The sequence below is a fragment of the Cynocephalus volans genome, chromosome 16 (genome assembly GCF_027409185.1).
Source record: "Cynocephalus volans isolate mCynVol1 chromosome 16, mCynVol1.pri, whole genome shotgun sequence".
NCBI lineage: Eukaryota > Metazoa > Chordata > Mammalia > Dermoptera > Cynocephalidae > Cynocephalus > Cynocephalus volans.
In genome coordinates, this window is record NC_084475.1 from 22,415,889 (window position 1) to 22,442,579 (window position 26,691).

Below are 26,691 nucleotides of genomic sequence, written 5' to 3' on the forward strand. Positions count from 1 at the left end.
GGTGGCCAGGGTGGCTGGCGCTGAGGACCCTGGTGCTGGGGCCGTGTCTGTGTCCTGCGGGGGCTGAGGGCTGTGAGTGCATCAGGAGGAGGGAGGTCAGGGGTGAGCACGGTGGAGGGGGTGGTGGCTGCTTCCAGGGGTGACACGGGGGTGGGGGGTGTCAGAGAGTGAGGCTGTGGTGGGGACACTGCTGTCTTCCAGGGGGACAGTGTCCGGGCAAGGCAGCGGGGGTGGGAGGTGCTGAGGGGCAGAGCAGAGGTGGGGGCTGTAGGAGCTGGAGCCCCGGGGCCTCTGGGTGGCGCAGTCGGGCGCAGCATGGGCTCCCGGCTGGGCCGGGGTCCTGGGGGCCTCTCAGAGCTCGGGGTTTCGGGAGCCGTTTCCCCCACCTCTGGGGTGTGGGAGTTGGGGCGGCGGGGAGGACAAGGGGTGCCTGGCTCTCGGCTGCAGCTCTTCTGAGGAGCAGAGTCTTGCCTCGCTTCACTTTGTGTGCTCAGAGCCCAGGCCTGGCCTCCCTGGGTCCCCTGGGCCTGTGGCTCCCCCTCACCTGAAACATTCAGTGTGATATGCATGATGTTTCTCTGGTGCCCTGTGAGGTGCCACGTGTACAGCCCCACGTGGCTGTCCTGGGCCTCTGGGACCACCAGCTGGGCCACGCCTCCTTCTACCTGCAGCTGCCACCCCTCCTTCTGGAAGTTTCCTTGGGCCTTGTTGAGGAAGATGGTCCTGTCCTGCCCGTGGGCACTCAGCCGGATGGTGACGTGGGAGAAGGCATTGGAGATGTTGCAGCCCATCATGGCACACTCGCCCCTGGTCACAGAGACCATGCCCGGGGTGCAGGTGGGGCTGTCCCAGCCTGTGTGGAGGGGACGGGTCGCACACCTGGTCAGGGCTGGGCCTCGGGATGCTGGCTGACTCCTCTCCCCAGGACCAGGGGCAGGGGCAGGTGACGGCCTCCAGGAGTTGCTGTGTGTGTGTGTGCGCGTGTGTGTGTGTGGGTGGGTGGTGTGTGTGGGGGGGTGCGTGTGTGTGTGCGTGTGTGGGTGGGTGGGTGTGTATGTGGTGGGGGGGCGTGCGTGTGTGTGTGTGTGCATGTGTGTGTGTGTGTGTGATCACCCGGGGACCCACTTCCGATGCAGACCCCATTTTGTCCGGTCTGAGGGTCTGCATGGCTAAGGAGCCCCCGGTGATGCTGAACAGCTGGTCTACAGAAGGACCACGGACCACAGCAGGGATAGCCGTCCTCGGTCCTGTCCTGCCACCTCTCCCTGGCCACAGCACATGTCCTTACCTGACCGGGACCCTCTTTCTCTTAGAACCTGGATGTGGTCTTGGGCGCCCCCCACAAATGCTCTGACAGTGGCCACCAGGTGCCGTGGTCACCCACCCTCTGCTATGCATGGGGGGGATGCAGCTCACCCCATCCCACCCAGGGGCACAGGCCACCTGTTCACCAACGGGCCCTGGGTCTTCAAGGTCAGGGTCGTTCCCGACGCCTGGGTCACATCCAGCCCTGACCCAGGTCTGTTCCTCCCTCCCCTGCCTCGACCCCGCTGGTCCCCCTCCTCTGGCAGAGAGGGTGGGACACCGACTCCTACCTCCATTCTGAGCACTCAGGGAGCCAGCCAGGAGCAGGAGGGTCCCGAGCATCCAGGGAATGGGGCCGGGACACGCCAGGAGGCAGGTCATCATGGGGGTCTGGACAGGGAGAGTGTCCTCAGGGGTCCCTGGTCCTCACCATCGGTTATGGGACACTCCCTGGAGGAAGGAAAGCCAATGGGTCAGAGGCCCCGAGGTTGCGGCAGAGGACAGTGGAGTGGCCACAGCCTGGCCAGGCCCGGCAGCCCGGGGTCCTGAACACCCCCACCCAGCTCGCCCGCAGTGCCAGAGCCCCGGCCTGACCCTCAGCCTCCCAGCGCCCCACCCCTCCCTTCCCTGTCCCCGTGCCTGGCGTGTGATGCTGGACGTCGAGCAGAAAGGAGGAAACAGACGAGACGGAGAAGAGTCACTGTCAACAGCAGCCCGTGCCCATCCCCAGGGCATCGCGGCCTCACCCTTTCGCTGTATAATAAAGTGCACAAAACTGTGCCTGCATTGCTGACTGGAGGACACCCCCAGGCAGGCCAGGCAGGAAGCTGCCGGGATGGTTCTGCCTGTCGCAGGGTCCAGCCCCGGTACTGGGCACAGCAGAGCCTCTCAGGTCAGCGAGTCCCCTTGGCTGGAGCCTCCTCTTGGTGGTTGGCGGGGGGGTGTCCATTCAGACTGTGAGCCCTACAGTGTCTGCACCCTGAGACCTTTGTCTGGTCAAACATTTACTTCCACCAGGACTTGGCCAGCAAGGGCAGCCAAGCCAGAAAACTTCCCACCTGAGCCCCTCTCTCTTGTAAACACTGGGTTGGCGCAGGCTTGGGGACCACAGGAACACTGCCCAGGAGAGGCACTGTGGGGTCCTGGCACTGGGGAAGAGCCCTCCCCCTGCCTTCCCTCCTCCTCTGCCTTTCCCAGGCCACATTTTCCTGACCACTGGGGGTGGGAGCAGGGAGGTTTAGAGTCATGTTTCAAGTTCCCTGACCGTCTCTCTGGGATGTCAATTGAGAATCAACAAACAAAGGGTTATTTGCCCTCCTGGACCCTAGGAACGCTGCCCCTTCCAGGGGCCTCATCCCAGGTGGAGACAGGCTGGCCAGTGTCCCCAAACTCCAGCCTCCTTCCTCCTCCGGGAAGCCTCCTGTGATCCCGACCCCTCCGGCTCCCTGCACCACACACACACACATGCATACACACACACATGCACACGCACACACCCATGCACACACGCACACACATACGCACATACACGCATGCACACACTTGGAAGGGTCAGGCAGCAGAGAGGAGCTTCTGACAGGTCTCAACGATGTCACCACCTGTGTGTTTCCCTCAGGGCCTCACACATGCTCTGCATACAGTAGGTGCTCAATCTGTGTGGACCCGAACCCACTGAGAGCCTTGGGGGATGAAGGACAAGCTTTTCCCCAAAGCCCTACCTGCCCCGACCATGGAGTTCAGCTTCGCAGGAGGCGAAGTGGTCCAGCGACACCCCGCGTCAGCTCGCTCAGGGTTGGCCTCCAGCCTCGGCTCCCAGCCTGTGCAAAGTCCGCCCCCGCCCCTCAATCACAGTCACTTAACAATCACGTGACACCAGTGCACTTTTTAAACCTCAGTACCTGCTGCAGCCTCACCCTGAGAAAGATGATTCTGCGAGGTCGCCTGTGCTGCTTACACGAGGGCACTTCAGAAAGTTTGTGGAAAAATAGAATTAAAAGATAGCAGCTGTCCTGTTGGCTAAGTTATTAGAGGATGGTGCTGCTAACACCACGGTCCAGGGTTTGATCCCTGTACTGGCCAGCAAGAAAAACAAAAAGACCCGAATCTTTCCATGAACTTTTTGAAGTACCCTCAAATGTGTATGTTTTTCTTTTCCTTTTTGGGGGGCAGCTGGCCATGGATGTTTTTCTAATACACAGCAAATGACTACAAAACATTCACAGCAGGAATTGTCACAGACCCCCCGGGCGCCATGTGTCCACCGTGGAGTGTGACACCATCGGAAGGGTGGCCTGACCATCCCCCATGGCGTCCTCCCCAGGGCCCCTTCTGAACCTCTCTGCAGACATCCCCATGCCCTGCATGGCTACAGGCAGCCCCTCTCCACCCACTCCCTGCCATCCTCCTGGGAAGCCTCCGAGGCTTCAGGCTCCAGATAAGAGGACACCATGTTGGAGTGAGCAGGACTGAAGCCATGTTGGGACCTAAAGCTGCCTGGGCTGCGGAGGGGGGAGGATTTTTAAAAGGACAGTTTTTCTCTCCACTCTTGCTTCCCATTCCCCGACTTTCTTATCTTGCTCACTAAGCAGGAAAACAAGGCCGAGAAGCTAATTGTACTTTGCAAAGCTAACAGTTCCTTCTTTGAGACTTGTAGAGTTTTGAGAAATGATCAAGACCAAATGACTGAAGCTGACCTTGGGCACCGGCCAAGTGCACCAGAGCAAATTAAAATCTTGTAGGGTCCTGAGATAACAGCGAAGATGAGAACAGAAACCAGATGAGGCCTTGGTGAGATGTTGTACCTGATGCATAGACACGGACCCCTCGTAGCGCACGTCTCCTGCTCTCCTGCTTTTCACCTCCCACATTCCATTCCCTCAAGCCTTCCTTTAAAAACCCCTCAGTAAATGTGAAACTTTGAGATGGGGTAGCTGCCGTCTCCTTCAGCTGAATACATCTGCTTTTCTAACACCAATTATTTGACTTCTGAGTTTTTTCTTTCCTTTGCAAGGGGGTGGGCAGCCCGACCTGAGTCCGGTAACAGATTTTGGTGAGCTGAGCTGGGAGTCGAGTGCCTCGGGAGGCCTAGCCCCCCCACTTCAGTGGGAGTGAGGCTGGGTCCACCTGTGGTGCCAGCTGCCTGTGGTGGGTTGACCTTGAGGTTGGGCATCTAGGGATCCCTCCCAGCAGCTGCCGGACTTCGTTTATTCTGGGGAGGACTCTCTGAATTCCAGCAATGGTGTCAACCAGTGATTCACTGCCTTTTGGTTGGTGAAGATAAGCAGTGTTAGTGAGGCGCCGACAGGCTCTGATGTGGGAGCTGATGGGCTCTTTTGAGGGGCCAACAGGCTCTTTTGTGAGAGTTGATGGACTCTAGGGTTGGGTAAGCTGCCCCAGCATGCATGCTTGAAGTCCTCTATTCACACTGTTTGTTAGGAAGAGGTAGCATTAGTGTGGGATACGACTTGCTGAAACTTAGACCAACCATTCGTCTGGAGGAGTGCTCCGTTTGGTGTGTGGCTGTTTCAGGGTGCACGTCGGGAGCTGTTTGCCTGCACCATTTGTTTATGAGCTAGCTTGGTGTTTGGAGACAGCTGTAGGACATAGAACCCAGCATTTTGTCTGTTTGTTTGGAAGTGCTTTATCTGTGTGTTTGGCTTTTCTGTGTGTGAAAGTGAAACTAATAACGTGGGTAATTTCTCCTCTGTGTGGCTCAAAGTCCTTTGGGCTGTATTCTGGAAGACTGGCCAGGTTTTATTCATGCACCTATAACTGAGAAAGGAATGATGCTCTATTGCAATAATGTGTGGACTATGTACGTGTCAGACTCTGGAGAGAGGTGGCCACTAAACGGTTCTCTTAATTATCATACCTTGGTACAATTGGAATTGTTTTGCCAAAGACAAGGTAAATGGGATGAAAAACCTTATGCTCAGTCTTTTATGCTTTTACATGCCGAAGTCCAGCTTCAGCGAGGGGTGAGTACCCGAAAAGGGATGGAGAGGGTCGGTGAAAATAACAAACACAGATGGAGACCTCAGTGCATCACTGTGCACGTTCTTTCTCTGCGGGCTGTCAGCGCTTTGGGGCTGGAGCCCAGTAGAGCATGAGACAATGCCTTTTCTTTAAATTTACAGCTCTGTAGGGGGGCTTTGGATACTATTTTTATTACATCAGCAAGCTTGAGTCAATAATTCAAAAAGCACAGGGGAAACTTTTTTTGGTGGTCAGCCAGTTTTTTCCCTTCGTCAGCATGTCTTAGCTCGTGCTTCCTCCTTTTGGTATCAGGTTATCAGATCGGGACCATTGTCTCATTGTCCTGAAGTTAACCTGTTACCTTTTCCTGTTGGCAAACTGTGGTTAATATCTACCCTATTAACAGGGTGGTGGCTATTGCGGTTACAAAGTGATAGACAATACTGTCATATGACCTACTACTATTGTTAAATGTAAGTACAAATTTGCTAAAAGGAACAATGCTAACATTTAAATTCTAATGGGGGTCTAATGATTATGTTCTAATGGAAAGAAAAGGAACAATGGATATTTGAGCAGCATTATCATGCACATTTTGAGGTTATGCATTGGCTGTGGCCCTGTAATCTTGATCTAAATGTTAAAGTGTCCTTGTGCATAGCACCCTCCCTCACAAAGCCAGGTGCACTCTCTTATTCTTCTAAGATCTAATTTTGCAGGTTTAATAATTTTACAGCATATATTTTTATCCCAATACCTGATTTTTAATGATTTATTAAAACTGGACACCACCAAGTAAAGGGGGTTCTACGGTTTCGTTCCCATATACTTAATTTGTCCCAATCATATAATTTCTCATTAATGCCAACCATTCTCTTGCCATTAATACAATCTCCAGTAAATGACGTTTGCCAACTTAGATCATACTTTGGACGTCCCCTGGGAGGGTACCAGATTTTTCCCTTTCTCATTTTTTATCCCATGTAACCATTTATCCAGATGGTGGGAAGAGGATGGGGACTTCTTTTATTTATTAATTTCTCTGGTAAAGGCAATTGCCCATGATTAATTGTGACTGATGTTTTTGAAACATCCATTGACTCAAAAGGGACAATTTGGAATTGTTCAATCTTCCCGGATCTTTGGTGGGACTAATTTTATGACAACAACTGTTTGTGTGTCATTTTCTGCGTCTTTTGGAAACTCAGGAAACTGCCATGCTGGCCAAAACATCAAAAGAGAAAATAAAAGCAGCACCACTATGCCAAGGTGGAGATCCTAACAGTTGTAGCAAGTGCTCGTAGCCATGATCCTGCCAGCAGCTCTCCCTCCGGCGGCCTTGCCAACTCGGAGAGGGCAGCTCAAGCTGTTCTTTTCAGGGCTCCACCATGGCGTGGACCACGCCATTTACATAATTGGGACTCTTCGAGAGGAGGATCAGGGTCCAAATTAATGGTAAAATGAGGTGGCTCCTCCAGACTATCTGATAAGCCACCTTGTTATCCCCCTTTGCCAGACAGTGAGAATAAAAAAGGATAATAAAATGGAAAATCAATACTTGTTGGAGGCTTTGAGTCCTATAGGACCTGCAGTGGTGCCTCTTCCTGAGCCACTGTCTGAGGTACCTCAGCCTCAAATGGTGGCCCCAGAGCTTCCCAATGATGAGTTAGATGGGGCATTAGCCCCATTCCAATATGATCAGGGCCCCAGAACGGTCTCTCCTTCTAAGATTCAGCAAGGCACCCATTTCGGCCCTGGTGCATCCCCGACCATAGGGGGACAATTTCCACTCCACCAATTCCCAGTTGGTGGACTGAATGTGCACAGCCAACCTGCAGGATGTTACTGGGCATATACACCTTTCTCTGCCTTAGACTTGTTAAATTGGAAACATTCAAATCCTCCATACAGAGATGATCTTCAGAAAATGACTTAGCTCTTTACCAGTGTTTCTAATATTCATCGACCCACGTGGGCAGATGTTCAGGTCTTAATGAACATTTTATTGACAGCTGATGATAGGCGACTTGTTATAGATAAGGCAAAAGATGAGGCTCACCACCTCCATCAAGAGGATCTAATGGAACTCCAGATTCTGCCAGGACTGTGCCCCTGGTTAAGCCTAACTGGGACCCAAATGATGATGGAACAGGAAGACATCTCTGATGATGAGTGATGGGGCCAGACTGCTCCACTAAACCTTTCAGAGCCACTAATTCTTTCTCCGCAGGAGCCCCAGGTACAATTGACAGTGGGGAACAAATTAATTGATTTTTCTATTGGAGACTGGAGCCAGTCACTCAGTCTTAAACACTAAATTAGCTAAAAGTGCTGGGAAGACAGTTCCCATAATAGAGGTTACAGATAGGCCCCAACAAGAGCCTTTTCTTCAGCCTCTGGAGTGCCATCTGGGGGACACGACATTGAGACACAGCTTTTTGTATATGCTTCAGTGTCCCATACATTTGCTGAGAAGAGATTTACTATGCAAAGTAACTTTTCCTCCTGAGAAACAATATATGCAGATACGTGTGCCTCCCAAGCAAGCCTTGCAGTTCCAGATGCTCCTTGCTGGAGTCGGACCTCCTAAATGTGAACTGTTTCCACCCAAAGTCTGCAATCAAACAACCACCAACCTGAATCCAGCCACCCCAATGGCATAGAGGATGGCATAATTAAGGCGGGACTGCCTTGAAGTTACAGAGGCAGTCTGTTCCAGTGGGCGGGGTCTGCTGGACCAACTATTGCCTAAGTGAGACTGGGACTTGTTCACCAAAGGCACAGCTTCATGGAACACAGACAACATCATGCTGGACATGATATAGTGGGTATGATATGATATGGACAGTTTTTTCCCTCCACTCCTTCTTCTCATGCTCTGACTTTCTTATCTCACTCACTAAGTAGGAAAACAAGGCCAAGAAGCTAATTCCTTCTTTGCAAAGCTAATAGTTCTTTCTCTGAGACTTGTAGAGTTTTGAGAAATGATCAAGGCCAAATGACAGGAGCTGACCTTGGGCACCAGCCAAGTTAACCAGAGCAAATTGAAGTCTTGCAGGGTCCTGAGATAACAGTGAAGATGAGAACAGAAACCAGACGAGGCCTTGGTGAGACCTTGTACCTGACCCATAGAAATGGACTCCTCGTAACTCACATCTCCTGCTCTCCTGCTTTTCACCTCCTGTGAGGTACTAAATAACAAGCTGACAAAGTCCTTGCTATTCTAGGGAAGCCAGCAAGGCTGGCATCCCTTTTGCCTACTTTCCCCTTCACCCTCCCCTTGAGGTCTGACCTTTGATTGAACGCAGGACCCTGGAAGCTTTGTAAATGAGAAGTTTATGTTCTTATTTTGTTGATAAGCACTTAGCTGTGAATCTTCAAGTGCTGTGGCAGCTGAAAATGTTCTATAAATAGCTTGTTGCCAGACATAACTGATTTAATCAGTATGATTTGTTATTTTCACTGGCTTATAAAAAGGAACCTAAAATAAACTACGATGCCTTACAGGTCCGCATCCTGTAAGGTCCTCCTGACCCCATAAAGTGTGTCTCTTCATTTCCCACCATCTCCCCTTGGGTACTGGTCGACAACAACCTCCCACACTCCATTCCCTCAAGCCTTCCTTTAAGAACCCCTTAGTAAACATAAATCTTTGAGATGGGGTAGCCTACCACCTCCTTCAGCTGAATACGTCTGCTTTTCTAACACCAACCATTTGAATTCTGATTTTTTTTCTTTCCTTTTCAAGGGGGTGGGCAGCCTGACCTGAGTCTGGTAATAGCCAGGGTTCTGCCTCTCATGCCACAAGGCTGCCCTCACTTTGGGCTGGTGCTGTGGGGATTGGGGGTGGCTTCTCATCCAGGTGCTGGGTGGCCAGCCCCCAGCCATGAGGCAGCATGAAAATTTCTAGTGCTGGGGGTTGGTGGGCAGCACCGAGCCTGCATCTGTCCTCAGCAGCCCCTTTGAAAGACCCCACCCTCCCCCAGCAACCCTCAGAGCCTCGGGTCTCCAAGTGGAAGCATGCTGGGACCTTGGGGCTGGGACCTTGGAACAGAGCTGAGGGGTGGGGGAGGCCCCCTTGGGCAAGTCAGGCGCTGGGCTGAGGACAGCTGCTGGAGGAGCCACCACCCCTGTTGGGGTGAAGAGATGGCAGCAGCTTTGGGTAGGCTGGGACACATTCGCTTCCCCCCAAGGCCAGATTCCTCAAGGAGAATCCCAAGCAAGGGTGCCAGGCTTTCCACCAGCAGGGACAGAGTGAGGGGCTGGGGAGAGCTCCAGCTTTGGGCAGACTCCCCAGAACCACACCCCAAATCTGTAAAGTGGAGATGTGAGCTTACAGCTCATGGGACAGGGCTGCAAGGACTAGAGACGGGGGAGCCGTGGGGCCCGAGGTGTGGAGTGCGGCCTCCCTCCCCCTCTCCATGCCCCACCTCCCTGTCTGCACATATTGGATAAATCACCCCCTGTGTTTTTCAAGGCCCCGTGAATCAGAGACAACGTGGAAGCAGAGCCGTCCCACACTCCACACACACCTGGCCCTCTGCCTGGCTCCTCTCCTTTGGCTCCATGGAGGAAGGACCCAATCTGGGTCACAAGTCCCCCTGGTCTGATCCCCACCTCCTCCCAGGTGAGGCCCGTCCCTTTGCTGAATCTGTGACTGAGACCCCTGCCCTGCGCCTGCCCTGGCAGAAGCCTAGCCTCCCTGCTGGTCCTGCCCCAGGCTGGCCTCTGTGCCGAGAGGAATCTGCATTCTCTTTTCCCTGGGCAGGAGCCTCCGGCCCGACTGGAGCCCGTGTTGAATGGAGGAGAGGTGACCTTTGGAGCTGTGCCTTGGGCCTGAGGTCAGCCGCGGGAGGAGGGGCTGAGCAGATGCAGCCCCCAAGAGACAAAAGAGAAGGGGGACACCTCCTGGTCCCCACCACCTTCAAACCCAGGTTCCAAAGCCTCCCAGCGACTCCCGCCCGTTCTCTTCAGCTCCAACTTTCTGGAAATTCCGCCAAGCAGCCCGACCTGCCCCTCCTTCCTTCTCCTTGGGAGCCCCTGTTTTGCTTGCTCCTGTGCCCCCAGCCCAGAGTGAGGACTCTGCCTCCAGCCTTAGGTCTCATCGCCGATGTCCCCAGGCACAGCTGGGCCAGGTGGCAGCTTCCAGAATGCTGACGGGGCATGTGACTGAGGACAGGAGCCCCACAGGCAAACAGTGCGGGGGTATCTTCCACACAGTCCAGCGTGGGGCTGGCACCTTTCACTGCAGATACGCAGAAAGCCCTAACCCATGAGCACAAGTGACACCAGCGTGGCTGTTGTTCCTCAACACGACGCAGCATGATGACCCTCGTTGTGATCCCAGGCTGTGCACACTTGGGAGCGAGACTATGTCCACCCCTCCGCTGGGCTAACTTCGACGACACGGACACCCGTGCAGGCTCTGGGGACACTGAGGCCCTCGCAGGCTGCTGAGAGCTCACGAAGTCCTCAATAAGGACCAGAGCACAGGAGACCAGGCCAGGCCTTCCACATGGTGGTGGAAACCGAGGCACAGACAGGCTGAGTCACTGCCAAGGGCCACAGGTGGGAGAGGTGGCTGGGCCTCATTCGCATGCTCCTCCAGGGCCTGCCAGCTCTGCTCTCCTCAGACCTGTGCCCTCCACAGCCCTGGTCACCGTGGAACAGGAAGGCATGGGAGGGACGCTGGGCAGGAACTGGGGCGTGGGTGGCACGTCCCCTGTCTGTCCTGTCAGCCTCTCGAGGTCTGCTCCATGCTCTGCCCCCAGGGCTGCTCTGGCTGGACTGACCTTGTTGGGGTCTTCCTGAATTGGCCTCCCACCCCTCACGCCCAGCCCAGGGAGGGGGCTCTGAGGGGATCTCTGAGTCAGGAGCAGGGGTCTGAGGGTGTCATGCTCTGCAGGGTCTTCTGTGGCCCGAGTGGACCACAGGCTGAGAGAGCCAGAGACCCAGCTGTGGAAAGATGCCCCCTGCCAGGCCCAAGATCACACCCACAGAGGAGGGGCGGTGGCAGATGGACAGAGGCCAGAGCAGCTGTGGGGACTTCGGGGACAGTGCCCACATCCCTGGCTCCTCTGCTCACTGGGGCCACTGCTCAGACCTCCCCCCAGCTGGCCGAGACTCACCGGGGCCTGCCGCGCCCTGGCCTAGCCCGGCCTTGTACACAATCCTGCCTCTCTGACCCTCCCCAGACAGCCCCAGACACCAGCAGGAATTCCTGGTGTCCTCTCCACGTGTAGCTGCAGCCTGTCCCCCCCACAGAGTGGCCCCCTTGACTCACAGAAGGGCCTGGGAGCCGGGGGGTCAGGCAGGGCTGCAGGAGAGCCAGGAGTGGGGACTTGGGCCCGAACTCAGGGGGGCCTGTGGCGTGGGAAGTGGAGGCAGGCCGAGGGGGTGTCGTGTTCTCCCCGCAGGAGTCGTCCTGCTGCGCTTCCGTTCTGGCCTTGACTCCCTGGCAAGCAGGGACCTTGACTTTTCCCACAGTGACCCTACCAGAAGGGCCACTGCCTGATGAAGGGCATGTTCTCCATCAGTGTGTGGGGGTGGCTGGTGTGGCTCAGGACAGTCCTGGCCCTCAAAGCTGGTGCAGAGGGTGCCCTGCTCTGGGGTCTGGTGGGCCCGGTGGGCACATTCTGGATTCCCACCTTCCAGACGACGACTATGCTCGCTCGAGTAGGAGCCGGGCACCCTCTGTTAGGAACCCTGCATGCGCATGTGCCATGGCCCCGGGCTTGAGGAGGGAGAGAACCCATGTCCAGCCCCTTTCCGGCCTCACCCACACCCCTGTTCTGGCTGGAGACCCGCTGGGGCTGCTGGAGGGGCCGGCAGCCTCGTCGCTAGTCGCAAGTCCGAAAGGGCCCCTGAGCTTAAACTAACATTGCGTAGGGTTGGTCCCTTCTGGAGGCCCCAGGGGAGCGTCCGCTCTGTCCTCTTCTGGCGTCCAGAGGTGCCCGTGTTCCTGGACGCGTGGGGCTCCCTGTGTCCCCAGGCCAGCAGCGCAGCGTCCTCCGCCCTCCCTCCCACTTCCTCTTCCCTCCCACGTCTCCTCTGGTCCTCCCTCTTCCCTCCCTCTCCTAGGGACCCTTGTGATGACATCCAGGGCTCCCAGATGATCCAGGGTCACTGCCCATCCTGGGGTCCTTCACTGGAACCCATCCCTTTGCCATGTCAGGTCATGCTCACGGGTTCTGGGAATCAGGACGGGGACATCTTCGGGCCGTCTCAGTCAGCCCACCACAGACTCCCACCCCCAACCAGCTGGGAGACTCTTGACAGCCTTCTGGCAACTCCCTGTCTGGTGGGGGGATTCACAGACGACCCCAGGGGTGCCTTGGCCTGGCTCCCCTGTCCCCACACTCCTGTGTCCACAAGCAGATCCCGCTGCCCCAGCATTCCCTGGGGCTCCCGCCACTGCCTTCGGCCCCTGCCCAACTCTGACCGGGGTGCGCGGCCCTCCCCCTGGGCCTCGGCTTGGGTCAGAGCCTGCTGCCTGGATGCCGCGGGTGCCCCGGGATCCTCTGCAGGGACAGCACCGGCTCAGCTGCCCACCCTGGAGCAGTCCAGACCACGAGGGGCGGGGAGGGGTCAGGCCTGTCGAGGGGTCCCCCCTGCTCACTGCACCATCCCGCATCTCCCCGCAGCGGACGCCCCTTTCTCCCGGGCTGCTCCAGGGGGTCCCATCCTCACCAGGAGGGTGGAAGGCTCAAGTTGGCTTCGAAAACGCTGCCAGGGACTTTGCGCTTCAGTCTTCGAGACAAGCGTGAATATTCTCTGGGCACAGAGCCAAAAGCCACCGGGTAGCCTCAGGGCCCCGAGAGCCAGCAGAGGCCCCACAGGGCGCTCTGTCCACCCCCGCCCCACCCCACAGAGCTTGCTCCACCGGCCTGTGGACTCGGCAGTCCTGGGATTGCCACCTCCAGCCCGGGTAGCTTCCTGTTTCCCACGCGGGTCTCTCTGCTCCCATGGCCCCTTCCTTTCTTCCAGCACCTTCATCACCAGCTCCCTCACTGAAGCCTCCAACATCTGAGGCCCTGACCCTTGTCCAGCTGGGGGTGGAGGGTCCAAGAGCACTGGGATAGAAAGGTACCAGGAACAGGTCTTATCCCCGTCTCCCAGCCCGACGCCCAGGCCACACACCCAGCCTCGGGCAGGTGCAGAGGGAGGCGTGGAAGTCAGCCAAGGCCAGGAGGTACCAACAGCAGCACAACAGGCTTAATAAAGCCGTTTCCCGTGGGCCCCCAGCAGGATGCTCCAGGGCACTCATGGACAGGCCCGAGAACCATTGTCCTTGGCTTAAAAATGACAATGAAGAGGCTGAGCCTGTGGCGCAGTCGGGAGAGTGCGGCGCTGGGAGTGCGGCGACGCTCCCGCCGCGGGTTCGGATCCTATATAGGACTGGCCGGTGCGCTCACTGGCTGAGTGCCGGTCACGAAAAGGAAAAAAAAAAAAAAGACAATGAAGAACTCACAGGGGTGGGGGGTGGGGGGACGTAGTGGGGGAGGGTGGGCCACAGGGAAGAAAGTGGCAGGTCTGGTTCGGACTGGGAGCGCCCTGACTCCGCCGTTTAGGCAGCAGGTGTCGGCAGCACCGCAGGCTGAGCAGCCGCACTTGCTTTATACATGGAATTTGCTTCATTCATCAGGAGAAAGTTCACCCTGGTATAGTACGTCCCATACGTCCAGTTACACTTGAATTTCAGATAAGCAGCCGGTGATTCTGTAGTGTAACTAGGTCTCCATGCAATACTTGGGTGAGGGTGGGGTGGGGATGGGCTGGGAATGGGGGATATGAGTCTGGAGGTCCCTGCAGTGATTCAGTGATTCCATGCGTGTCCAGGGCCAGTGGGAAAGGCTCTGAGTAGGACCCAGGAGAGAGAAGTCACAGATGGTGGTGGTAGTTTGGACATGGGTCGAGTCATCCTGGAGGACCCAGTGCCTGGCTGGGTGGCGGACTGGCTATTCGCTCCACAGGAACCCAAGGTGGCAGGCTGGCAGGTGGGGAGCAGGTGTCAGGGACCAGGAAGACTCCCTGGGACACCAAGGGGAGATGCCCACAGGCTGTGGACACCCAGGAGGGCAGGCCTCACTGTGCAGGAGGTGAGGGGCTCTGGGGTATGAACCATGCCCTGATTTCATGGAAGACAGGAGGATCAGAACCAAATTCTAGGGAACCCTCGAATTCCAGTGGCTGGCAGAGGAGGGTCCAGACTGGACGCTGTAGAAGGTCTCAGCTGCCCCGCAGGTAGAGTCCTCCTTTTCCTGGGGACGTGAGGCCTGAAGGCTGGCCAGCAGCCCTGGTGTCCAGAGCTGGGCAATAGAAAACAAAGTCCTCCTGGACATTCCAAAGGAGTAAACTTCTCCTAATGGGCAGATGAAACAAAGCCTGTCCTCCTCACAGGAAGCTGGTACCACCATCAGTATGAAATCCAGTCCACCATGGACAAGCACAGAGGCCCCGGCCCCTGCCCTCAGGGAGCCCCGTCACCCAGAGTGCAAAGGAGGCACTAGAGAGAGGCCCCACAAATGACCACCCAGCCTGGTGACCAAAATGCCACCCCACCCTGATGTCCTCTGTGCCCTTGGCCCTCCACTCCCCCATGCCCTGCCCTGGGCCAGAGGAGGGTCTTGTCCCTGAGGCCACATCCCAAATCAGCCTCAGCCTGTTCCTTCTCTCCCATTGGACCTGCCAGGGCCCCTCAATTTAGTGGGGGTTCCTGGGTAGGGGCTTGGTCCCCATGTCTTGGGGGAGCGGCTGTTCAGGGGGGAGCATCCCACAAGGTGAGGGGCCTGAGGGCAGCTGAGGGCTCGAGTCCTTCGTCCCCACGCCATGAGATGGGTGAGGTGCCATTGGGAGTCTGATGAAAACATGTACCCTGATAAAGCATTCACACACTGTGACAATTAAACCAGTCTGTTTATTCCAAAAGTGATACAGGTACACAATAAAGCAATTCAACCTGTCTCACACAGATGCAATAAACTGCAAGGTGACTGACACAGCCCTTGTGGTCTGATGACATCTGGTTAGGGCACAGGCTCTTGATTAGCCACTGTCTCAGTTCAAAGCCCTCCAGCCCGACACCTGCTAGACAGAGCCCACCAGACGTTCCCTTGATGATAACATTAATGTTTACCCCTTCCCAGGAGACGGATCTCAGTCCGGGAGCAGAAAAGGGAAAGGGGACGGGAGAAGAGGGAAAGTTGCTCAGCCTGGCTGTGCTGATGTCAAGCCAGCCATGATGCCTAATAAAAACCACTGTGGCGCTCCCATCCGCCCTCCAGTTTCAATCCCCCAGGGAACCTGAGGACCCTCGCTGACTCGGCCTTGCAGACCCGTCTGTGTCCACACACACGCATGCATGCACACACACACACACACGCATATACACACGCGCATACACACACACGCACACACACACACCATGTCTGATCCTGCTTCTCTCCCGTATTTACACGATGCCGGACCGTGCGTCCTAGGATGGACATGTGGCTCGAGCGTTTCTGCCTGTCTCCTCTTCCGGGCTCACCTGCTGCCGTCTCCTCGGCCGCAGCTTCTGCTGCACCAGGTGATGTGTGGAGTTTCACTTTCTTCCACTTCTGGGCATTGGTTCCCACTTCTGGGAACTGGGAAGTTTCAGTTGTGATTTCTTATTTAACTCTCAAATGTATTCAGCAGCATGTTTTTAAAATTCTGGAAGTGTTGGAGTGCTTATCTTTCAGTGACCAACTTGTGACTTCATTCTGACCTCTAGCTTCATGCTCTGGGTCCCCTCACCTTGAATCTTGCAATTTGGTCACGACTCAATTGTCTTCTCAGGGTCAGTGGTTGTCAATGTCCTGTATGTCCATGAAGGCGTGTCCTCGGATTGTTGAATCAGAGCTCCACATGTGTCCCTCAGGTGAGGTGGTCAATGCAGTAGTTTAGAGCTGCTACAGCCTTGCCAGTTTCTGTTGCCTACAGCTGTCAGTATCTGAGAGTAGAGGGTTGGCAAGGCCTGAGGAACAGGGCAGGATGAAAGGAAAGAAAGGGGGTCCCCTGAGTAGGGTGGGAGTCAGGCTCAAGTTGAGGCCTTGGAAACTGGCTCCAGCTGCCCTGGTCCTCTGGGTCACTTTCTGCAGGGACCTGATCTATGTCTCGGGATGGGGTCTGCCAGAGAGAGAGCTCTTGGGGAGGTCGAGGCACACATCTGTCTTCTGCATGGAAGGGGATGGATCCTGTTAGGTCAACTTCTTTGACATTTGAGATTTTCCCATTTTTGGAAACAGGGTGAGGAACAGAGAGAGCCTCTGACCACAGTGTGGGAAGGATGTCACCTGTCCCTGGGTGGCAGAGCCAAGTCCAGGATGCTGCGCAGCTTTCCTAGGCCCTTCTCAAGTGAGCCAACGTCCTTGTCCTCTGCGTGAGTATGGAAGGACGGGCCTCCCCACCTCCTGGCACACAGGGTGCTGCTGGCCTTGGGTAGGGGCTTAAGGAGGCAAGATCCGCACTTCAGCGGGGGTGGGCTCTGCTCAGCTGCTGCTGGGCCCTGGCTCCTGGCTCACAATCTCACCTGCGGAGGGGAGCGGGATGAGGGTTGTGAGCAGACACGTGTGTGCGCGTGTTCTTAGACACACTCAGCACCACTGCACACAGACGGCCCACCATGCCCACAGGCCTCCCCCCAGCTCTGCTTACCAGGCATGCACATGCGCACCCCAGCGTGCTTACGTGCAAACCCCCGCAGGCACACACGTACTCACACACACTCACACCCCTCCGCCAACGCCCCAGACCGGCTTGGGTCTGAGGGGAACCCCTTCCCAGGGCATCCTCCGCTACAGGTTTTGCACCTGATGCAAATCCCTAGATCACCTTCAGGGGCCAGAAGTCCAGACACCCCCTCCCCCCACCTCCGGGGTGTCCTGGGAACAAAGTCAGGCCTTGGAGATAGAGGGGCAGGAGTGCGCCTCGTTGGCCCGGCCAGAGTCCAACACCTGAGTTCTGGGCAGCAGCCAGTTGGGGTCCTGGTGGCGGCGATCGGCTCACTGGGACCAGTGTTCCCTACCCACCCCTGAGCCCAGATCGGGACAGGGCAGCAAGGCAAGCACAGTCTGGGGCAATTTCCTGGAGGGCTCTGGGGTGACCCCCCACGTCCCTGACCCCCAGGTCTGCAGTCCATGCAGCAGGCGCCGCCTCCTACCTGTGCGAACTTCGGGGGTTGGTGGCGCCTGCACCAGGCGAGCACGGCCACCACCAGCATCAGGAAGAAGGCGGCGAGGATGACCCCCACCATGGGCCTGGGCCCCACCGCAGGCGATGACACGACCTGTGGAGTCCCCGGGCCTGAAGGAGTCGGGTGTGGAGCAGAGAGTGGGGCAGGTGTCCGCCGGCACCATCTGCTCCCCGGAGCAGCCTCCCGCGTCCACCCTGTACCCCTTCCCCGTGAACCCAACCCTACCCCACGGGGACGCCCCCTGGGAGGGAACAACCCCCGCGGGGACCATACCCGCTGGAGAGCCGGGGAGCGGGGGAAGGTGCCCAGCATGGGCAGGACCCAGGCCTGGAGCCTGGGACGCCTGAGGTTGCTGGAGACCCAGAGGGTGCTTGTGTCTCGGGGACAGTGATGACAACACCTACCCCAGGACCGCGTGGAGCGCTCCAGGCCGCCTCCTTCCTGCAGGTCATGGGGCTCTGCCGAGGAGACACACGTCAGGGGAGGGGGCGGCCCGATGCAGTCCCCAGAGTCAGGGTGTCGCCTGGAGTCCCGGAGGGGCTTGCTGGGTCCCCTCCAGGGGCAGGGTCACAGCCCCTCCCAAAAGGGAGGCGAAGTACAACCGAGCTCAGGGTGACCCAGATGGATCAGAGCCCAGCGTGGTGGGGGTGGCAGAGCCGGGAGGGGGACGTGGAGACTCCCCAGGAATTTTGCAGCCGGGGGAGGGGGGGAGAGGAGGCCCAGGGCCCACCTGGAGGGGCCTGAGAACAGGGGAGGGGGCGTGGAGGGGACAGGGTGGGGAAGGTCTGTGCTGACTGCCTGTTCCCAGATGAATGAATGGAACCTGCAGGGGGCGCATAGCCCAGAGGGAGGGACGGAGGGAGGTGGCCAGGGTGGCTGGCGTTGCGGACCCTGGTGCTGGGGCCGTGTCTGTGTCCTGGGGGGAGCTGAGGGCTATAGGTGCATCAGGAGGAAGGAGGTCAGGGGTGAGCACGATGGAGGGGGTGGTGGCTGCTTCCAGCGGTGACACGGGGGGGGGGGGTGTCAGAGAGTGAGGCTGTGGTGGGGACACTGCTGTCTTCCAGGGGGACAGTGTCCAGGCAAGGCAGCGGGGGTGGGAGGTGCTGAGGGGCAGAGCAGAGGTGGGGGCTGTAGGAGCTGGAGTCCCGGGGCCTCTGGGCGGCGCTGTCGGGCGCAGCACGGGCTCCCGGCTGGGCCGGGGTCCTGGGGGCCCCTCAGAGCTCGGGGTTTCGGGAACCGTTTCCCCCACCTCTGGGGTGTGGGAGTTGGGGCGGCGGGGAGGACAAGGGGTGCCTGGCTCTCGGCTGCAGCTCTTCTGAGGAGCAGAGTCTTGCCTCGCTTTGCTTTGTGTGCTCAGAGCCCAGGCCTGGCCTCCCTGGGTCCCCTGGGCCTGTGGCTCCCCCTCACCTGAAACATTCAGTGTGATCTGTCTGTTGTTTCTCTGGTGCCCTGTGAGGTGCCACGTGTACAGCCCCGCGTGGCTGTCCTGGGCCTCTGGGATCACCAGCTGGGCCACGCCTCCTTCTACCTGCAGCTGCCACCCCTCCTTCTGGAAGTTTCCTTGGGCCTTGTTGAGGAAGATGGTCCTGTCCTGCCCGTGGGCACTCAGCCGGATGGTGACATGGGAGAAGGCATTGGAGATGTTGCAGCCCATCACGGCACACTCGCCCCTGGTCACGGAGACCACGCCCAGGGTGCAGGTGGGGCTGTCCCAGCCTGTGTGGAGGGGACGTGTCGCACACATGGTCAGGGCTGGGCCTTGGGATGCTGGCTGACTCCTCTCCCCAGGACCAGGGGCAGGGGCAGGTGACGGTCTCCAGGAGTTGCTGTTTATGCGATGATCAGATCAGATCCGCACATGCGCTGTCCCTGGCCCTGCTAATGACCTGACCTGGGTAGTGGCATGTTTTAGAACCCTTGGGCCACATCACTGCACAGCCTGGGAGAATCCAGATCCAGAGAGCTGTGTGTGTGTGTGTGTGTGTGGGTGGGATCACCGGGGACCCACTTCCGATGCAGACCCCGTTTTGTCCGGTCTGAGGGTCTGCATGGCTAAGGAGCCCCCGGTGATGCTGAACAGCTGGTCCACAGAAGGACCACGGACCACAGCAGGGATGGCCGTCCTCGGTCCTGTCCTGCCACCTCTCCCTGGCCACAGCACATGTCCCTACCTGACCGGGACCCTCTTTCTCTTAGAACTTGGATGTGGTCTTGGGCGCCCCCCACAAATGCTCTGACAGTGGCCACCAGGTGCCGTGGTCACCCACCCTCTGCTGTGCACGGGGGGGGGGGGATGCAGCTCACCCCATCCCACCCAGGGGCGCAGGCCACCTCTTCACCAACGGGCCCTGGGTCTTCAAGGTCAGGGTCGTTCCCGACGCCTGGGTCACATCCAGCCCTGACCCAGGTCTGTTCCTCCCTCCCCTGCCTCGACCCCGCTGGTCCCCCTCCTCTGGCAGAGAGGGTGGGACACCGACTCCTACCTCCATTCTGAGCACTCAGGGAGCCAGCCAGGAGCAGGAGGGTCCCGAGCATCCAGGGAATGGGGCCGGGACACGCCAGGAGGCAGGTCATCATGGGGGTCTGGACAGGGAGAGTGTCCTCAGGGGTCCCTGGTCCTCACCATCGGTTATGGGACACTCCCTGGAGGAAGGAAAGCCCATGGGTCAGAGGCCCCGAGGTTGCGGCAGAGGACAGTGGAGTGGCCACAGCCTGGCCAGGCCCGGCAGCCCGGGGTCCTGAACACCCCCACCCAGCTCGCCTGCAGTGCCAGAGCCCCGGCCTGACCCTCAGCCTCCCAGCGCCCCACCCCTTCCTTCCCTGTCCCGTGCCTGGCTGTGATGCTGGACGTCGAGCAGAAAGGAGGAAACAGACGAGACGGAGAAGAGTCACTGTCAACAGCAGCCCATGCCCATCCCCAGGGCATCGCGGCCTCACCCTTTCGCTGTATAATAAAGTGCCCAAAACTGTGCCTGCATTGGCTTCTCCTTAGAAGCAGGGTCACGACAGGTAGGACCTTTTGCAGCTGCTTTTGACCTGACACTTCCCTGAGACACCTTCTGCAGCCCTGGCCCGTCTGCTTGTCACAGGACCTCTCAATGCACGTCTGGCTCGCTTCCAGATTTGCTCTGATCAGTAAGAAGCATCTTCATGTGCGACTCGCACTTCATGAGTGAAAAAACTGGGCTTTTACTTGCTTTGAAACAAGTGCCAGCGAGATGTCCCTCAGGCTCCAGTGACCTGCAGTAGTCACCTGGCCTGTTAAATGAGAAACTTATCCTGACTAATTTATGTAAAAGCATTTAAAAATGACCTAGTAGACCATTTGTTGATACTTTGATTGTAAATATAATAGACTTTTGAAATTTTGTTTTTGAGCAGTTTCGGGTTTGCAGAAACACTTATCAGAAAGTACAGATAGGTCCTGTATATCCCACCCCACCCTGCCCTGGCCCCCCAGTTTTCCCTATTACCATCACCTTACACGAATGTGGCACTTGTGTTACAACAGAGGAGCCCACGGTGACACACTGTCACCCACAGTCCACAGGTTACATTAGGGCACACTTGGTGTTGAACACCCTATGAATATTGACAAATGTGTAAGAACCTGCACCCCATCCCGTGCCGCACCTGTCCCCCGACCCCTGTCATCCACTGAACTTTTTACTTTCTGCATAGTTTGCTTTTTCTAGAACGTCATGTAGGTGGGACTCCGGTTTTGAATTCAGCCGTGTCTGATTTCTTATTCCAGTTTTTAGGGGACTGGGTGGAAGGGCCAGGAGCACAGGGAACTTTGAATTTAATGGCCTCCAGGAGCTTGGGGCCATTGGTGACCAGGAGGCTCTGTGCCAACCAGGAGAGTGACGTCAGTGGTACTGGCCAGCCTGGACCAGAGCCCCCGTGCAGAGGGCCACAGGTGTTCACGATTTCCAAATTCCCTGTGACCTACTCGGGGCCCCTTTCTCCACCTTGACCCTGACTTGCTGCTGCCCATTCGCTCCCCCTGCTCCCACCCCAGTGGTGTCAGGGGATGTAGGTCTGAGGACAACTGGCAGTGCTGCTGGCCCTGGGGGACGAGTCTGCATCCAACCTGGGGCAGGGTCCCTCCCGCAGGCCTCCCGAAGGGGTCTGCTTCCAGGGGACCACAGGAAGAAGTCAGGTTCTGTGCTAGGTGGGGACGGGTGCTGTGTGGGGAGGGGTTTCCAGAAGGTCCTGGGTGGGTGAGGAGTCCTTGAGTTCTTTGTCTCTGGGCTTTCGCTGATGTTTGGGGACATTCTCTAGGTCTGGCGGGTCCGAGTGCGGCGGCGTTCACACTCATTGACCCCAGCCCCGTACGGCTTCTTTGTTCCTTCTCTGCTCCCCCGCTTCACTTGACTCGCCTTGAAACACACCAAAACCTTCTTCTGTTTCTAATTTGCCATTTTGCGGAGGTAGCTTTTCCCCCTCGGTGCCTTGTACGCTCCTTGTAAAACAGCAACAAGCAATAAGGTCTGAAAAAGAACAAGCCCCCTGGAGACGTCCCCTGACAGCAGCCCCCGGACACCGGAGCCACACTTCATGCATGTTCTTGTGCACACGTGTGCACACACAGGTGCAGCTGAAGTCACGTTAGATGTGATGCTTAATCATGGGCACCTTCCCCTTCTGGACTGTCTGTCCCCCCAAACACATGTCCACCCGGAAGTGTGAATGGAAACCTCTTTGGAAATAGGGTTGGTGCACGTGTAATTAGTTAGGACGAGGTCACACTGAAGCAGGGTGGGCCATATATCCAACATGACCAGTGTCCCGATAAGAAGGAAATTTGGATGCAGACACACAGAAGAAGCCACGTGGAGACGGAGGCAGAGACTGGAGTGCTGTGGCCACAAGCCAAGGGATGCTGGGGCCTCCAGAGACAGAGGATCCAGGAAGGAGCCTCCCCTAGAGCCTCCAGAGGGAGTGCAGCCCTGCTGACAGCTTGATTTCTCCAGGGCCACGAGAGAATCAGTTCCTGTTGTTTTAAGCCCCCCAGTTTGTGGCCATTTGTCTGGCAGCCCCAGGCACTCCCCCATGGTCCCCTCCCCTTCCCCCTGCAGCCTCACTCCACGGAGCCCAGAATCCAGCTATTCCCCCCACTTTTGTCATCTTGCAGTGATCCTGGACACCTGGAGGCAGCATTTTGGGGTCACGGTGTGTCCGTTTTCTCTGTGTCTCCTGATCAACTTGAGCGCATCATGGGGGATGTCTACCTGTCCTCCCATCTAGCAGCGGCATGGGACGGGTGTGCCAGTTACAGCCTGTGCCCCTCCAGGTCACTTCAATCACATCTGTGCACTGGACTAGGGGTGGGGGTCAAGCACCTCGCTGTGTCTATGGCCCTTCAAGGGTTTCTGGTTAGGCCCTGCCTTGCAAACCCTTTGCCTGTTTTTCTTGGGGTTACCTGATTCTCTTCAATAGTCTATAAGACACCGGTATTTTATCAGCACGACACTCTCCCGAGTGAGCCACAGGCTGGCCCCTCTAAGACACCGGTATTTTAAAGAAACAGGCTGTCGTCACACATGAGGCAAATTCATTCCCCAGTCATTTCTCCTTGGATTGCTCCTGGAATTGAAAGGCTTGCTCTGTTTATGTTGTCCTTGTCAGTTTTTTTCTTTAAAGCCTCAAGGTTTTGTTTTAAAAGTTTTAAAAGTTTATTTGTTTTTAAGAACATTCTATTAAAAAAGCCCTCTCAGACCCTGAAGAATCCATGGATTGCCACATTCGATCTGTTTTTATGTTCGAATCTGGAATCTTCCCAAAAGTCATTTGTACACAGCGTGTGGTGAGATCTGCTCCGCTTCTTCCAGAGGACAGTAGGTGGTGCAGGGACATTTAGGAGGTGAAGTGGCCTGTCCCACCATGCTGAGGTGGCTCTGGCCACATGTTTGCAGGAAGTGGCTCTGCTGTCTGTGCTCACACCCGTTTCTCCACAAGGACATTAACATGATTCTAACACACTTTTTTCTTGGTGCTGTTGAGAGGCGCCCGGTCCTGTCGGAACCTGTTCTGAATTGTGTAAAGGAGGCTGGGTCCCCGTTGGACGGAATCCTTGTCGCCGTCCGGCCTCCACCCATTGGTCCCTTGGCAATCGCCAGATTTGGTATCAACAGCTCAATGCCCTGAAATGTGCCAGGAGCCTCTGTGGATGGGAAGGTTCTAGAAAGATGTGTCGAAACTCCCTGGGCAGGGGATTTTCCTGGCACCTTAGATAAGATCTGCCCAAGCCTTTTCCTGTGATATTTTCCCAAAATAACTTTCCCTAACTTGGAAGTTTCTGCCAGGACATACCAACAGCCCAAACGCTCCCTTGCTGACCATGGCTGGGGTCCACCCCGGGCCCAGGCTTCCCACTGCTTTGGGTGCCATGGCCGGACCTGAGTGCCTGCTGAGGGGGGGCTGCGCCTGGGGCACTGGCCTAACCCAGCCTGGTCTATGCGACGAGCTGCATTTTGCAGATGAAGGCGGAACATTAACCTTATCTGGTCTCATCCAGGCCACGACGCCCTCCATCCCAGCCGCTGGAGGAAGCCCCAGGCAGCTCCCAGCGTCTCCAGTCTCCTGCTCAAGAACAGTCATTTACAGTCCAGCCGAGACTTAAAACTCAGGGCCCTTGTCTGGTTTTGCACCCACTCCCCCCCCAATCAGCACTGCCTCGGGCCTGGATGTCGGCAGAGGCGGGGTGGGATCCGCTGGGCTCCACATGAGCACAGGGAACCTCCCGAAGGCCCAGGCACAGCTGCGAGGTCTCCCTCGGTCTCTGCAGGTCCCTCTGACACCCCCCCTTCTGGGCTTGCCAGACTGCTCCCTTGTCACAGGGGCCTGTCCTTGGGCAGCTGGGCTTCTGCAGGGTGGTGTCTCCCTTCTGCTGGTCTCTGAAGGATGCCCTGGCCTTAGGGACACCACCCCTTGGCCATCGGGGGACACACGGCTCCTTACAGGTTCTTTACACTTCTGTCTCTGGCCGATCTAGGCACAGCCTTAGGTGCAGACTTCCTGGCCGAGTCAGTCGTGGGTCCTGGTGCCCCAGACTCCCAGGTCTCGGGACAGAAGGCAGGTCAAGGTCTCTGCTGGCTGGAAATGTGGGAGGACACACTCCCTGGAGGGCCAACAAATGAGCAACCACCCTCTGCAGCCAGGCCTCCCTCTGCAAGGTGGCAGACCAGGTGGCAGACCAGGTTCCAGCCCTCCCGAGAGGCGCGAAGGCACAGGTGAGCAAGCTGGCAGGTGTCTTCACAGCAGAGGATGCACCCCTGGGAGTCCAGTGTCTTGGTACAGCTGACCCCTCAGCCCAGTGACTCCCTGTGGCCAAAGCTGCCGGAGCCTCCTTCCTGTTGGTGGCCTGGTGGGATGTGTCTACTCAAAATGCCAAGCCCCACAGACACGGCACCCTGAGCCCTTTGTCCATGGGAGCATTTCCTTCCAAGTCCTTCTGGACTTGTCCAGAAAGGGCAGCTACCCTCGAAACCCCCTCACTTTCACTGGGAGCATGTCCCCCTGGCCCCTGTGAACAGTGTCCTTGGGAAGACAGAAGGATCCCCTGCACCTCACTCCTGGGGTGGCCCTGCCCACCTGCCCTTCGCAGAGGGCCCCAGCCCCGGCCCCCTGGAGCAGGAAGTGCTGGGCCCTGCAGTGCCAGCTGCTCTACCCACAGGCGGGTAAAGTGCTTCCCAGGCTGCAGAGGACTGACCAGCAGTGGGTGGGAAACCAACTGAATCCGCCTGAGTGAGCTGGGGAGCGGCGGCAGAGGGCCCGGCTGGGGAAGTGTCACACTTCCTTCTGCTTCTGGGCGTCTGCTAGTGTCCGCCTGCGAGTGCACGCGTGTGCCCGGGAGGTGAGGGTGCAGAGCCCACGCGAGCGCCCCGCGCACGGTGGGACATGTGCACACGAGCCGGCGTCCGTGCGCACGAGCGTGAGCGACAGCGTCTGCTCCCGGCGGGTCCGAGGGCCGGAAGGCGGGGAGGGGTCCCAGAGGACCCAGAGGACGCCCGAGCCCGAGATGCTGCCTCTGCGCCTCCAAGAGCCCAGCCTGGGGCGCCGGCCGAGACGCAGTTCCGCGCAGCGACCCGCGGCCCCTGTCCCCGACCCTCCCCGGGCGCGCCCAGTCGCTGTCCCTGCGCCCCGGACCTGCGCTCGGGGCCGCGTCTCTAAGGCCGGAGGCGGCGGCGGGGGTGGGCGTCCGGGAGCCCAGTCCCCGCGAGGAGCCGGCGACCCCGAGTACCCGAAGATCCCCGGCACCCGGAGGGCCCCGGCCCGCGCCCGTGCGCTCCCGTCCCCTTCGCCGCGCCTCACCTGTCCCCGCCGGGCCGCTCCTCCGGGCCGCTCCTCCCGGGCCGCTCCTCCCCGGGCAGCTCCTCCCGGGGCCACTCCTCTCGGGGCTGCTGCTCCCCGGGCTGTCCCCGCCGGGCCGCTCCTCCCGGGCCACTCCTCCCCGGGCCACTCCTCCCCGGGCCGCTCCTCCTTGGGCCGCTCCTCTCCGAGCGGCTGCTCCCCGGGCTGTCCCCGCCGGGCTGTCCCCTCCGGGGAGGACGCGGAACAGGGGGCGGGGCAGCGGGGAGGACCCGCGCCCGGAGGGACGGAGGAGGGAACCCGCCGTGGGAGGACGCGCGGGCTTCGGGAGCTGCCTGCGGTCACAGAGACACGCTCGTGACTTCTCTGTGGCGAAATCGTCACTGTCCCCATCGGAAGCACTTCGTTAGCCGCTCATTCTAAAGCAAGGGACACCGGCGGGTGCGTTTTCCCAGGAGGCGCTGCAGGGGTCGGGGATCCCTTTCCCGCACTGATCGGGGCACCCGCGGGTCTCCGCGGGGTCTGGGGACGAGCAGCGTCGCGGGCGGGATCCGCAGGAGGCGCGAGGTCGAGCTGTGACAGGGGCAGGTGGCGGCCGTGTCCAGGCTGCACGGACGTGCGGGCAGATAAAGAGCGGGAAGGACATAAACGGCTGAAACTGCCCTTCAGCCCTGAGCTGCAGCCCCCGATGAGCGCAGGGGACCCCTGCCCGCCAGGGGTCCTAGGCCCAACACTCCAGGCGTCCCCGAGCGCTCTGCGGGAGTGTCACGGGGATTCGTGAACTGCCCGTGCACAAGTGGCTTTGGTGCGGGTCATGAGGAAGCCTGTTGAAGTGCGGCCGGGGAAGGCAGAGACTTTGGTCCTTTCTTTGTGTGACTTATTGG

The 26,691-nt window shown here is 58.0% G+C and overlaps 1 protein-coding gene across 2 annotated transcripts; it reads right to left on the minus strand.

Moving 5' to 3' along the window:
- Window positions 1–15,222: 15,222 nt before the first annotated feature.
- On the minus strand, window positions 15,223–25,957 carry SECTM1 (secreted and transmembrane 1). Of its 2 annotated transcripts, XM_063081174.1 has the most exons (6): window positions 25,811–25,957; window positions 19,978–20,137; window positions 18,902–19,210; window positions 17,899–17,952; window positions 17,462–17,604; window positions 15,223–16,831 (listed from the first exon to the last, which is right to left on the minus strand). In XM_063081174.1, the coding sequence occupies exons 2-6, from the start codon at window positions 20,069–20,071 to the stop codon at window positions 16,820–16,822; spliced, it is 612 nt and encodes a 203-aa protein (XP_062937244.1). In that variant the 5' UTR covers window positions 20,072–20,137; window positions 25,811–25,957; the 3' UTR covers window positions 15,223–16,819. The 2 variants fall into 2 exon arrangements, with proteins under 2 accessions (XP_062937244.1, XP_062937245.1); XM_063081175.1 differs by lacking the exon at window positions 17,899–17,952.
- Between the last annotated feature and the right edge of the window lie 734 nt (window positions 25,958–26,691).

Coding starts and splice junctions, on each gene's coding strand:
- SECTM1 (XM_063081174.1), bottom strand. CDS start 20,071: ATGATGACCTGCCTCCTGGCGTGTCCCGGCCCCATTCCCTGGATGCTC. Junction 19,211..19,977: donor CCTGAGTGCTCAGAATGGAG/GTAGGAGTCGGT, acceptor CCCTCCACACAG/GCTGGGACAGCCCCACCTGC. Junction 17,953..18,901: donor GATCACACTGAATGTTTCAG/GTGAGGGGGAGC, acceptor TCTCCTCGGCAG/AGCCCCATGACCTGCAGGAA.